Genomic DNA, 14,230 nt, shown 5'->3' with positions numbered 1-14,230 from the left:
AGTCTGGCAGAATACTCCCCTTGATGGCTTTCTGGGAAGTATACTGGATGTCGTACTCTGTCAGTACCGTTTGCCAACGAGCGACTCTTCCGGTGAGAGTTGGCTTCTGAAATATATACTTGATTGGATCCATTTTGGAGATCAGTAAGGTTGTGTGAGACAACATGTATTGTCTCAATCGCTTAGCAGCCCATGCAAGTGCACAACATGTTTTTTCAAGCATTGAGTATCTCGACTCGCAATCTGTGAATTTCTTACTCAGGTAGTAGATGGCATGCTCTTTCCTACCTGTCTCGTCGTGTTGACCGAGAACATAACCCATGGAATTGTCCAGTACTGTCAAATACATAATTTGCGGTCTCCCTGGGACCGGAGGCACAAGTATTGGAGGATTATGCAAATACTCTTTTATTTTCTCGAACGCCCTTTGACAATCATCATTCCACCTGATAGCCTGATCTTTTCTCAACAATTTGAATATTGGCTCACACGTGGCTGTTAGGTGAGAGATGAACCTTGCAATGTAGTTCAACCTCCCTAAGAAACCACGGACTTGTTTCTCTGTTCTTGGCTCAGGAATTTCCTTTATCGCTTTCACTTTGGCCGGATCCACCTCAATCCCTTTTCCGCTAACAACAAAACCCAGTATTTTCCAGATCTCACCCCAAAAGTACACTTGTTGGGATTAAGCCTCAGCTTGAATTTCCTCAAACGCTCAAACAGTTTCTGCAAATTCACCAAATGTTCTTCTTCTGTCTGAGATTTGGCAATCATATCATCAACATAAACCTCGATTTCATGATGAATCATATCATGGAACAGAGTCACCATCGCTCGCTGATATGTTGCTCCGGCATTTTTCAGACCAAACGGCATCACCTTGTAGCAGAAGGTGCCCCATGGGGTTATGAATGTTGTCTTCTCCATGTCTTCTGGTGCCATCTTAATTTGATTATAGCCAGAAAAGCCATCCATGAAGGAGAATATCGAGAACTGAGCCGTGTTATCCACCAAAACGTCAATGTGAGATAAGGGGAAATCATCTTTAGGACTAGCCCTGTTTAGATCCCGGTAGTCAACACACATTCGTACCTTTCCATCCTTCTTAGGTACAGGAACGATATTTGCAACCCATGGCGGATAATTTGTGACTGCTAGAAACCCTGCATCCAACTGTCTTTGCACTTCTTCCTTTATCTTGACAGCCATCTCTGGTCTTGTTCTTCTGAGCTTCTGCTTGACCGGAGGACAACCTTCTTTGAGCGGCAAGCGATGTACCACAATGTCTGTGTCAAGCCCTGGCATGTCCTGATAAGACCAAGCGAAGATGTCAACATACTCTTGCAGCAATTCAATCAACCCCTTCTTCACATTGTCTTCCAAAGTAGCCCCTATCTTGATTTCTCTCTTGGCGTCCTCGGTGACGAGATTAATCACTTCAACAGACTCTTGATGCGGTTGAATGACCCTTTCCTCTTGTTTTAATAACCTGGTAAGTTCTTCAGGGAGTTCACAGTCTTCATCACCCTCTTCTTCAGCTTGAAAGATTGGATTTTCAAAGTTGAAGCGAGCCATAGCAGAACCGTTATCAATAGGATCCGGTGATGTGCATCTGCATGAGTGATGGTATGTGCTTATGAGTGTGAAAAAAAAGAAGTGGAAACTAAACAAAACATTGCCATTTTTTTTTGAAAAAAACTGCAAAAATAGAAAGACAGGGAATGAAATATTTGAATGCAAAAAGACGTCCTTTATTTATGATAAAAAATGCAAGTGTCACATAGATGAGCCCTACAATGAGTCATTACGCCCTGGCGGAACGTAAGACTTGGATATGCATGAATAAACAAAGAAAATTACTCCTCCAGACAAGTGGCTTGGACAATCTCCTCAGAAGACCAATTGTTGAGAACTTCACCTGGGATCCTCGGACGCACCCAGTTATCGATGTCGTAGTCACTATCCCCATCTTCATTGTTGACCGCAGAGACTAATTTGACTTCTCCTTCAACCATGTTAACGTTGGCTCCACCATGCTGGGGCATGGGATTGTTGACGACATTAGGAGCTGGTGCAAAGTTAACGACCTTTGAATCAATGAGGTCCTGAACTACGTGCTTAAAAGCTTTACAGTTCTCAATATTATGGCCAGGTGCCCCAGAGTGGAAGCTACACCTAGCGTTGGCGTCATAACCCACCGGAAGCCTACCAACGGGAGGAGCCAGAGTGCGCAACTGCACAAGTTGTAGTTGTTGAAGACTAGAAAGCAACTGAGCGTACGACATTGGAAGGGTGTCGAAACGCCGGTCCATCGTCCTTGGCCTCGGTTGATAGGCGGGTTTGTTACCCGGTTGTTGTGGTTGGTACTGAGCTGGTTGACGTTGTGGTTGTTGTTGTTATAGTGGTGTTGCAGCTAGAATGGTCACAACCGCAACATACGGTTGCTAATGATAGTTCTGAAAGTTATTCCTCCGGTTATCCCTGTTCTGATAAGAAGATATGGCACTTGCATCCCCTTCTCTCCTCTTTTGTCCCTGAATGAACGGCTTCTTCACCCCTGATGAGGATCCACCTTCACTCTGGGTCTTGTATGTCCTTAGGTAATTCTCCACCCTCTCTCCGGTAGAGACTACATCAGCAAAATTGGAGGCATTGCAACCCACCAGGCGCTCCAAATAAGGTCCTGGCAGAGTGTTCATGAACATGTTAGCCATTTCCTTCTCCAACATAGGAGGTTGAACACGGGAAACTGTTTCTCTCCAGCGTTGAGCGTATTCTCTGAAGCACTCATTGCTTTTAAGAGACAGATTTTGAAGTTGAGTTCTGTCCGGAGCCATGTTTGCATTATACTGATACTGCTTCACGAAAGCCTCAGCCAAATCCCTCCAGCAACGGATGTGGGCTCTGTCCAGCCTCATATACCATTCCAGGGATGCCCCAGCTAGGCTGTTCTGGAAAAAGTACATAAGCAACTTTTCGTCATCGGAGTATGCAACCATTTTACGGAAATAGGCTTGCACATGGGTCTTCGGGCAAGAGTTACCATTGTATTTGTCAAATATCGGGACCTTGAATTTCGGTGGCACTCTCACACCTGGGACCAGCCCCAAGTCAGCAACATCTACTCCCAGAGGATTTTGTCCTTCCACTGCCTTCAACCTCTCTTCCAATCTTCTAAACATGGGGTCCACACCATAACCCATACCAAAGTCTTCCTGCAGCAGGGGGAACTGATCGTCCTGATCATCACGAATGGGCTGTTGACCGGAGGTGACATGTAGGATTGGGATAGGCCCTGGTCCATTGGGTCCATTAGCCTCTCCAGCTGGAGGATCAGTCACCGTCTCTGGTTGAGCAGGGGGATTCCTCTGTATCATCTGCTTGAGCTCTTGTTGTCCCTGAGCCACCCCTTGAACCACATCCATGAATTGATTCATGCGGATTTTCATCTCGGCGAACTCTGCCTGTAGGCTTTCCATTACTCTCTGTTGGTTTCTACGGGTACCGTACCGGTGAATGCCTGGGTCAGCTATCCTGCTGATTGAACACCAAAACAACTGAGAACACTGTGGCGGTACCTGTTATGCAAGACATGATAATGAATATGTAAATACAATGACATGTTTATCAATTCCAAAGGTATTCTACCCCCTTGATTCCAGTCTCTCAATAGATAAACGATGTAAAAAAAAAGACTAAGCCGTTGATGAGAACCAAGAAAATTCCGACTAGAAGCAAGTAGAAGATATAAACCCCACAAAAATGGATAAACATGTGTGAATGATTATGAATGCAAAATGATGTGAATGCAGTGAAGTGGCATGGGAATCAGGATCGCTGTATTTGCTTGAACATCTATCAGGTTGCACTGTTTGGAGAGAAATTAAGAGCACACCAAACAAAGGTCATGGGATGGATCATGTTATCCTTAATATCAACCCCCCATTTTGGTGGATTATGGTTTACACCTTATCAACACCCAAGTTTCATTGATATTAAGGATACCTGATCGGATCAACCATGAATCAAGGGTTTGTTGCAAGTCACGAGCATGGAGTTTAGGTTAAGAACCACCCAAAAGGAGTGTACTAAGGTTTAAACCTGCCAAACATGTTCTACAAAAGGTTCCCATAGTCATAATCCCATCTTTCGGATATTATCGGAGGAACGACTACTCGTATTCCAAAAATATTCTCAAGAGAGACTCTTATGAGTGTAGTATCGCGTAACAATCGTATCAAATCTTACACTTGAACGACTTTCGCACTACGTCCTACGAATAGGCCAAGATGGGTTTGGTAAACTAAGTTCCTCGGCTTCTAAGGTCTATATTGGAAAAAGTAATGTCTAACCACAACTTACTTGTGTGACATTATTGATCTCAACATGACCTCCACCAAGTGAATGGGCTTGCAAGTCAACTTGCTAAGGAATAACTCCACACAAGTCGACAAGACTATGTCATTCTCCTATCCTAAGTGCACTCAAGTTCGGGTATAGAACTCATCTCACAAAGATCACCAAGCAGCCATAGCCAGCCAACAGATACAGCAATGATATGTACACAATGCAATAAGGTAAAGCAGATAAATAAATAATTGTACAAAAGCATGAACACCCAATAAACAAACAAACTACAAAAGCTAGGAGGGACTCGCTTAGGGAAACCGGGTCCCCAGCAGAGTCGCCGGCTGTCGGAACCTGAAAAATGCAGTGTGCGAAAAAACAACCGGCGAAAGAAAATGACAGAAGAGTCGCCACCGTGCGTTATTTATCCCAAAGGAGGGAAAGGAAACGCTCGAAGTAAACCTGAAAAGAGAAAAGGAAAAGACAAGGTCTCGCAACCAAATCTTGGGTTCGGGAGTCGGTTATGCGAAGGGAAGGTATTAACACCCCTACGCATCCGTAGTACTCTACAGGATCCACTTTTGTAGTTCTTGTCTAAAGGGTGTGAGTTTATCTTGTGCTGTTTACTAAAAAAGGGGTTAAATGAAAATGACTCGCACGGATGTCGCATCCACTGCATACGTATCTCATCTGAATATGAGAATCAGAGTCTTCGTAGCTCGGATGACCTATGGGTTGGGGGGATGTGTGCTCGCTAAGACATCGCGTCTTATGCCTACGTATCTCATCTGGAATGAGAATCAGAGCAAGTCGTAGTTCGGCTAACTACGGGGTTATGGATTGGGTTTTGGACGAACGACGTTACTACGCAATCTACCGGATGCTCGACCTTTGGAGACTTACGCACCTGTAGTAGAAGGAGTAAACGTGTGTTTAGGAGAAGGAAAATCAATGAAGGGTTAGGGTTTGGGATGCTCATGCAAAAAGGCAGTCCTTGACGAAGGAACCGCGCTACCTGCGGGGATACGAACACATACAAAACAAACATGTATAAAGTAAATGTGCCAACAAGGCAATCAGAATAAATCTCCCAAATGGTATCCCACAAGCAAAATGGAATATCCAGCGAGCTATCCCTGCAAAAGTCATGTGAGCCTTCACAAAAACTCAACAAAAGGGTTAGTGAAACAAGATAAGGATTAGGAGAAAACATGCTATGACAAACGTAAGTCAGATTAGAGCAAAACAGTATGATTTTTCATGGATAACAGTATGGTTTCAGAAACCTCAAACCCCGTGGCATACACTTCAGAAATTAAACGATTAAGCATTGAAGGCATTATTTATACATTCATACATAATTATGAACCCGTGGGCAAAAACCTAATGAAATTCATCCATCATACCTCAAACATTCAGAGTATTCAACTTCAAAGCACAAAGGTAATGGGAATAAGGGCAAATCTGATTGGAGAGATCGGTTGAAATCAAATGGCACGGCTGGATTTGCAAACCAATGTTAGGGTTTGCTTGAGCTGAAAGTGTGTGAGTCAGAATGAACCTTTCAAAGTTGCCTGGAGGTTGCTCTGAACTCTGTTAGCTCTTCTCTCACTATCTTTTTCCCCAGGGTTCTTCTCTCACTATCTTTTTTCCAGACAGGGTAATAGGAATAGAATGGCCTTTTGTTTCACTGAAACTCTGAATTTATAACCTGATTTTTGTGGACCTGTGGGCTCAAATGAGAGAGGTCCAAGTCCAAGATTTTTTTTTTCAAAACACGTGGGCTTCGCCTAGCGAGCATGACAGCTCATGAACAAACCTTTGCTCCTTCAAGATTAACGTTTTGACTGAGGAATAGACCCTTGTTGGAAGTAACTCAAGTCTTTCCCTTGTGTTGACTGATCATCTAAATAGAGCCCACAAAGTGTCCTGGATGATGTTCAAGCTTCTTGGATCCGATTCCGATTGCCATGATGAAATGCAAATGCTAAATGACCTAAAAATGAATGCATGCATGAGGTGTAAAGCGTATGCTTCCAGGAAAAATGAAGGGTAAATTTTGGGGTATTACAATATCCCTAAATCGTACTGCACCCCAATCGCACCCCTCAACAAAATAGTTGGGTTACGGGGCCCCGTCCCTTGTCCGCTTGACATTACTTATGAGTTAAACTCAAAAATATCCACCTTGACAAATACCAAACTCATATGAAGATTAGCTACATAATTTCATATCCTAGCAACTAGAGGTGTGTAGTTCCTGCTAAACACTAAGAAACATATAACAAATCCAAACAGTATTTGAACTTCTCACTAGTGACTGACTTGGTCAACATATCAATTGCATTCTCTGAACTATGAACCTTTTGAAGTAATATATGTATGGACGCTACCAACTCTGATCTTTTGGAACCTCGCATCAATATGTTTGGTCCTAGAATGATACATCTAATTATTCGCCAAATAGATAGCACTCAGACTATCACAATGCAACTAAACTCCGCCTTGCTTAACACCCAACTCTTTCACTAACCTTGTAAGTCACAAGGCTTACTTGGGAGCTTCATATACTACCATGTATTCCGCCTCAATTGTAGACATAACTATTATGGATTGAATTGACGATTTCCAACATATAGGCCTCCATGCAAGAGTAAAAACATACTCTGTTGTAGACTTCCTATCATCCAGATCAACTGCATAGTTAGAATCCACATATCCCACAATCGATGAAACATTCTGCTCCATGTTGAACATGATACTATGAATAGTTGTACCCTTCAAGTACCTTAGAATCCATTTGACTTCTTCCCAATGTTGCTTCCCTAGCTTGGACATGAACTTGTACACTTGATTAACTGCTTGTGCCAAATCCAGTCTAGTGGAAACCATAGAATACATCAAACAACTAACTCAACTGGAATAAGGAATCTTAGACATACCTTAAATCTCCAAGTCTGTCTTCGGACATTGTTCCAAAGAGAGCTTAAAATGATTTGCCAATGGAATACTCACAAGTTTTGCTTTGCTTATGTTAAATCTACTCAAAACACATTCAACATAGCTTTTATGATAAAACCATAATTTATTAGCTCATAATGTCCCTATGAGTTTCCATCCCAAGAATCTTCTTTGCAGTACCCATATCCTATCAAACTCCTTACCCAACTTGGTCTTCAACTAATTTACATCATGAAAATGGTTAGCAACAATCAACATATCATCAACAAAAGTAACAGGAAAACAAAAGAATCATCATGAAGGCTCCTGACATAAACACAACAATCATAATCACACCTTCTATAGAGAATCCGAAGCATGTATGAATTAAAGTGCTTATACCATTGACTTGGAGGTTGCTTTATTCCATACAAAATCTCTTCAATTTGAAAACAAGTTTGCCATGTCCAATATCACTAAAACCCTTTGGTTTCTCCATGTAGATTTGATCCTCTAGATTACCATGAAAAAAAGTTGTTTTCACATCCATCTTCACTAAATGCATATCTTTACTGGCTATCAGGGTCAATACTGCCCCAATAGAAGTGTGTCTAACCACCAGACTGATCTCATCATAAATAATCACTTCTATTGTGAATACTCATTTGCAACAAGGTGAAACTTGAACTTTCCCCCTTCTTTTTCTGTTACTGCTGGTTTTTTCTTGTACACCCACTTGCAACCAATATCTCTTTTTCCCTATGGCAGTTGAACAAGATCCCATGTCTCATTATTTTTTAAGGACTTCATCTCCTCCACCATATCACCCATCCACTTATCTTTCTCTTGTTAAGTAGAAGGGTGGTAAGAAGAGCATATATTGTTAAGTCTTCAAACTCATATCTCACTGGAGGTGTATTACGACGGGGCTCCCTATCACATACAAGTTTATAGTCTTTCTTTCTACCTGAATCTTGAACTCCACCTGAATCTGAGCCTGGTTCATCCTATTATTGGGTTACAACCTGCCTTGGACTCATTGGTGGCTCCTCAATGTTGACCTGAATCTTATTTTGATTGGAATGTTCTACCTTAGTATCTAGCACAATTATCACATATGACTGTTTCAACATCGAATGCTCATCAAATACAACATATATGTGGTGATATGTTAACTAGGTAGCATGCCATATTGAGTGTTTCTACCCATAAACCTTTTGAAATACTAACATTCAACCGAAGGCACCTTGGCTTCTCCGTCAAAGTCATGTTCATCCTCTATACAACACCATTACGTTGTGGTGTCTCCCTCACAGAAAAGTGCCCCTGGATTCCATTCTCCTCACAAAAATGCATGAAATTCTTGTCAATGCATCCAGTTCCATTATCCGACTTCAAATACTTTATTCTATCCTTGTCTGGTTCTCAACCTCTGCCTTCCACAGTTTGAACTTAGTGAAGACCTATGATTTATATTTCATAAAGAAACCCCTGGCCTTATGAGAAAAACATCAGTGAATGTCACAAAGTACCTGAAACCTTCAATAGAGGGATCTTTTGTAGGCCCCCAGACAATAGAATAGACATATTCTAAGATTCCCTTAGTCTTGTGTTGTCCAGTCTTGAAACAAATTCTAAACTTTTTCCCAAGAACATAATACTTGCACAATCCAATTGTTCAACTGCAAACACACTTCATCAAATTCCTCTTATGTAGTTTTATCATTCCATATTCATTGAGATGACCCAAGCGCATGTGTTACAGTTTGGTTGTGTAACACCCTAAATCCGGAAACTTATATAAAAAGATTTAATTGATAATTTAAGGCATGACTACGACAACCATAAAAAATCATAAACATTTAAAAACATGCAACGAAATTAACATAATAAAAACTTCAAAAATCAAATTTCACAATTAAAGTATTAGGCTTTAAACCACATAATTAAACATTAACTCAAAACATAATAAAAGTTCTTTGTTCTCGATGTTACAAATTAGAGCATTTAATCGATTAAAAATGATAGACGATAAAATAAAATAAGATGGGCTCCAAGAAGTTATCTTCCGCTCAGAGCAACCAAACTCTATTATCTGCAAGATGTCCATGATGGACAACATAAAGCAAAGGGGTGAGAATACGCTCAAATATATAAGTGGTGCAAAAGATCAAAAAGGGTAGCATAAACAACAACAATAAACAATCATCAACATATAATGTATTCACACAACAATCATCAATTCACAAATGCCAACTTGTATGCAATGTGAAAACACCTCAACTCTATATGCATGTGGTACCAACTCAACATTTGGTTCTCTCAGGAACCGGGTCCCCCCTTCTGAACCCATGAGCCTCCTTTCTGAGCTTGGAACAAGCCAATAGTCCCCCTTCTGAACTAGCGAACATGCATCTTTCAGCAACATGAACATAATGATGCATGTCAATACAAATCCATGCAACAACAATAACAATTCTTATGGTCCCCTTATAATCATAAACAACATGCATTAACATACAATAGTATTCCCCTTCTGAATTACTATCTAAAAATGATAATAATAATGCATACAAACATACAAATAGTCCCTCCTTCTAAACTATTTATCATCACGTTAACAATACATAATTAATCACCATATAATCATATATTTCGTAATAGCACTACTCATATTCACCTCATATAACATCACAGCAACATCATATGCATTCCATACCATTGCTGCACCACATAAACATCAACAGTGGCTCTCATTTCGAACTACACAATTCAACAATCATCAGCAAGTATTTATAATAATTCACATAATTATACTTGCACTTCACATAATATATTCACACATCGAATACACATCCACACAACAATCAATCATATTAAATCATCTTAACATAACTCCATCATTAATCCATTCGTTTAAAAAAATTAATCATTTATTCATTACCGTCAACTATTATATAACAATTAAAACAATTCATTTTCACAAATTCCAGCACCCATATAGCCTCTTAATGCATCACTATGGGATATCCATTCACGTTAGTTTTCCAATTCTTCAAACCACATCTCATTTGGATTTACAAAACTAAATTTATGGTGAAAACGATTGGATAAAATAATAGGTTTCAGCACAATAATTTTTCAAAATTCAACTAGCCTCAATCGATTGACTTTTGGATGCAATCGATTGACATTATTCCTCATTACATTCTGCCTTTCTAATTTTTCACGTTTTGGATAAGAGAAATCAATTGATTAAATGAATTAATAGATTGACATAGTTCTTATTTTCAAAATTTTCTAATTTTTCACGTGTGCAGTCGATTGACATCAACCAATTTCCTAAAAATTCCAGTTTGCAGCATGCTTACTTCATCTTCCTCATCCCCTAACCCTTATTCATCAAACCAATTCATATTATAATATCCAAACACATCATATCATTAATTTAATAGCATATAACAATCTCAGAACAATTAAACATGTTATAACGCACAGATTAAATCATGAATCATAACAATTGGACACACAATTGACACAATTTCCATCAAGAACGCATGAACAAATCAACTATAATGAAATAAAAAGAAAATATAGAGGATGGTGAGGATCTCTCTCTACATTTCATACAATACACACCCAGAGAAGAGTAATCGTCCCCTTGCCTGATTTCCAACAAAGCAAGCCCTAAGCTCCTCAACAATGGTATTTTCTCCCAAACCCTAGGTTACCTCTTTTCTCTTGTTCTCCAAAATAACATGTATTATAAAAAGGTTTAGCCCTCACTCTTTTCTATTTAAACCAAATCTAATTCCCCTAATTATGTTATTCCCTTACCATCCTTAACTTGCTATACTATTTCCCATATTGCCCTTGCTCCTCTTACTAACTCCAATTTCCTTTATTCTTTATTTCTAATAATTCAATTATCCATAAAATTCTATTATTTCTCTTATTTTTCTACAACCACCTTATTTTTAATTATTCCACTCAACTTAAATTAATTAAAATAAATTTAATCAATTTTTACCATTCCATTAACTCTCTCTGAAACCCTCCCAAAAACATATATTCTACAATTATCCAAATAAAACATCTAAATTAATTTAAATAATTTAAATAAAATGAAACTAAATTTAATTAAATAAATAAATTGAATTCTGGGTGTTACAACTCTCCCCACTTATAGAATTTTCGTCCTTGAAAATTTAATCTGCCAATATAGTAATAATGGGAAATCCCGAGTATAGATCTCAAGGACTGCTTGACGATACAAAGTTCTAGTTTTGAATTAGTTAAACAAAAGACTATGGGGGTTTTGGAATTTTGTTTTGTGGCTAGAAAATAAAGTACAATTAAAAGTAAATAAAGTAGTGTAATAGTTTAAAAGAAGTTATGAGTGAACATGCTAGGGAAGGTGTATGATTGGATTCATCAACAAAAGTAACCTGACCATGCAATAACTTAATTTAACAATTTTGACTATCATCCCTTAAGGGTGTTTACTCCTAAGTCCTTAGTGAGAAAATTTTTAATCATTCAAATTAACTCCTATGTACATATAGAATTACAGATGAAATTAAGCATTATATTAATCAAGGGTATTCTAGTGTCCACAGGGTATCAGTTACTAAGTTTATAGAAAACTCTACCTCATGCTCTGGAGGCAAATCACTAATGTCATACGGGAACACTTTAGGAAACTCACACACAACAGGTAGATCCCTAATCATTCTATCGCTTCCCCCTCTCAAGGATGCGAACACCATGAACACTTGAGAACTCTCTCTTAAGGACATCCTTACCTGCCTCGCGATCATGAAACTCGACTCTCTACTCTCCTCGGATTCAATAAACTTCACCGATTTATTGAAACAATTGATATGCATATGGTTGAGCTCACACTAATTCATTCCCAGAATAATATCGAGTTGACTTATATGAAAACACATCAAGTCAACTTCAAACTCTCTACCATAAATTGTCAAAGTACAATTCACACACCAATGAAGTAGTCACTGAACCATCAGCTAGGGTATCAATGACCATGCTACCATTCATATCAGACACTTCCAGATTTAATATTTTCATACACTCAGTAGATATAACCTCGAATCTTCATATTCTACAACCTCGGGAAACAACACGGAGTCATCCAACAATATGTACTCTTTCAATCAACGGCACGCTGAACCAACCCTCTACACTTGAAACATTTCACAGAAGTAAGAGCTTATCCCCCACTGGTTGCAATCACACTCCTGCTGACAAGCGGTAAAAAAAATCAAGCATTTCCTGATTCTACTTATAAACCCAACAAATATTGCATACAGTTGTTTGAGTTTGTTGGTGTCACTTCTATTGAGATGACTTTCTCAATTGCATTTCCTGATCTGATGCTTGAGAAGGAATAAAATGTCATTTGTTCTTTAGAAAGGTGTCGTAATTTGTTGAAATCTCCAAAAATATCAAACCAAGGTAACTGTGGTTGTTTGAGATAATGATTTGATGAATGATTTTTACAAAGTTTTCCCTAAATCTCATACTCTACTATGTCATTATCACATTTTTAAAAATGTTAGAGCAATATGTAAGTTGGATGTTATAGTGAAAGTTTTAAAATTTAAGGATAAGAAAATTATCAAAATAATTAAAGTATGGAAAATGTAATGGATGTATAATAAATTATATTGGAGACTAACTCGGAGAAATATATTTTCATTTTATTAGCTTGTTCAAAATTGTAGGTGCAAATTTCCTTAACTTGTGGAATATGTGGAATTATATATAGCCGACTAGCCCGAATATATAGAAATAATAAATGATGAAATTATATGTATTATTTGTAGCGAGAATATATATAGCCGACTAGCCCGAATAAATGATGGAATTATATATAGCCGACTAGCCCGAATATATATGTATTACGAATTTAGTTTTTCTTTATTTGTAACCAAAAAAAGAGTGGCCGAATCTATATAATCAAATAAAATATTAAAAATTAAGTTTATGTTAAGGAGTCCGGATAGCAAGGCCCATAAGTGTCAATGAGGAAAACATTGGGGATTCAAGAGACATTGACACCATATATCCACAAAAAATCTTAAGTAAATAGGGGTATGGGTCACCTCTCTTATAATTCCAACATTTTCTCCATTCCTAGTCGATGTGGGACTTTAGCATTTTTACACTTGAAACCTAACAACATCCTTCACAAGTGGGAGTCACCCACATCACTAGCCTTGGTTCATACTAGGGTCCACTTCTAATCCCCCACCGAGCCTAACCATGACTCTAATACCACTTGTTGGGGAGTCTGAGGAGCGAGGTCCGAAAGTATCAATGGGCCAAATGTTGGGGATCCAAGATACTTTGAAACCACATATCCACCCAAAACTTTAAGGCAGTAGGGGTATGGGTCACGTCTCTTATAAACCCAACATTTCCTATATTCCTAGTCGGTATGAAACTTTAGCACTTTTACACTTGAAACCCAATAATTTATGATTTATTAACTAAAATTTACAGCTTCACGACTCTAATAATTTGGAAAATATAAAAAATTAACTCGTAGTTGTGGACTCAATCAACACTAAATGGAGACTTATTGCATCAGTGTCAATGGTCGATGCTAAAATATAGACTCCAATAGTATAATTACATTTTATATATGATATTTTGATATATAGATTTATCCATGATTAATTAGATATATATGATTAGTGGACTACATATATTTTATATATGAAATGACATTTTTCTCTAAATATGATATGTAGGTAACAAGGAAACCGACATCAATCTGCTTAGGCACAATATATGTCATTTATTTAGGTTATCAACTATTTTTTATATAATTATTCTTGTTTTTTTCTCTAAATATGATTTGATATCAGTTTGTATTATACAATATGAACACCCTTTCATTTGCTTATATTGTAGC

General features: G+C 38.3%; 1 protein-coding gene across 1 annotated transcript; it reads right to left on the bottom strand.

Annotated features, from left to right (window-relative positions):
- Positions 1–6,617: 6,617 nt before the first annotated feature.
- LOC127094026 (secreted RxLR effector protein 161-like) lies at positions 6,618–7,318 on the bottom strand. Its single transcript, XM_051032900.1, has 3 exons — positions 7,290–7,318; positions 6,902–7,225; positions 6,618–6,795 (listed from the first exon to the last, which is right to left on the bottom strand). The coding sequence occupies exons 1-3, from the start codon at positions 7,316–7,318 to the stop codon at positions 6,618–6,620; spliced, it is 531 nt and encodes a 176-aa protein (XP_050888857.1).
- Positions 7,319–14,230: the final 6,912 nt, after the last annotated feature.

This window comes from Lathyrus oleraceus, chromosome 6 (genome assembly GCF_024323335.1).
Source record: "Lathyrus oleraceus cultivar Zhongwan6 chromosome 6, CAAS_Psat_ZW6_1.0, whole genome shotgun sequence".
Taxonomy (NCBI): Eukaryota; Viridiplantae; Streptophyta; class Magnoliopsida; order Fabales; family Fabaceae; genus Lathyrus; species Lathyrus oleraceus.
Note: the sequence above shows the minus strand (reverse complement) of the source record. Positions and strands in the feature narration are given on the sequence as shown.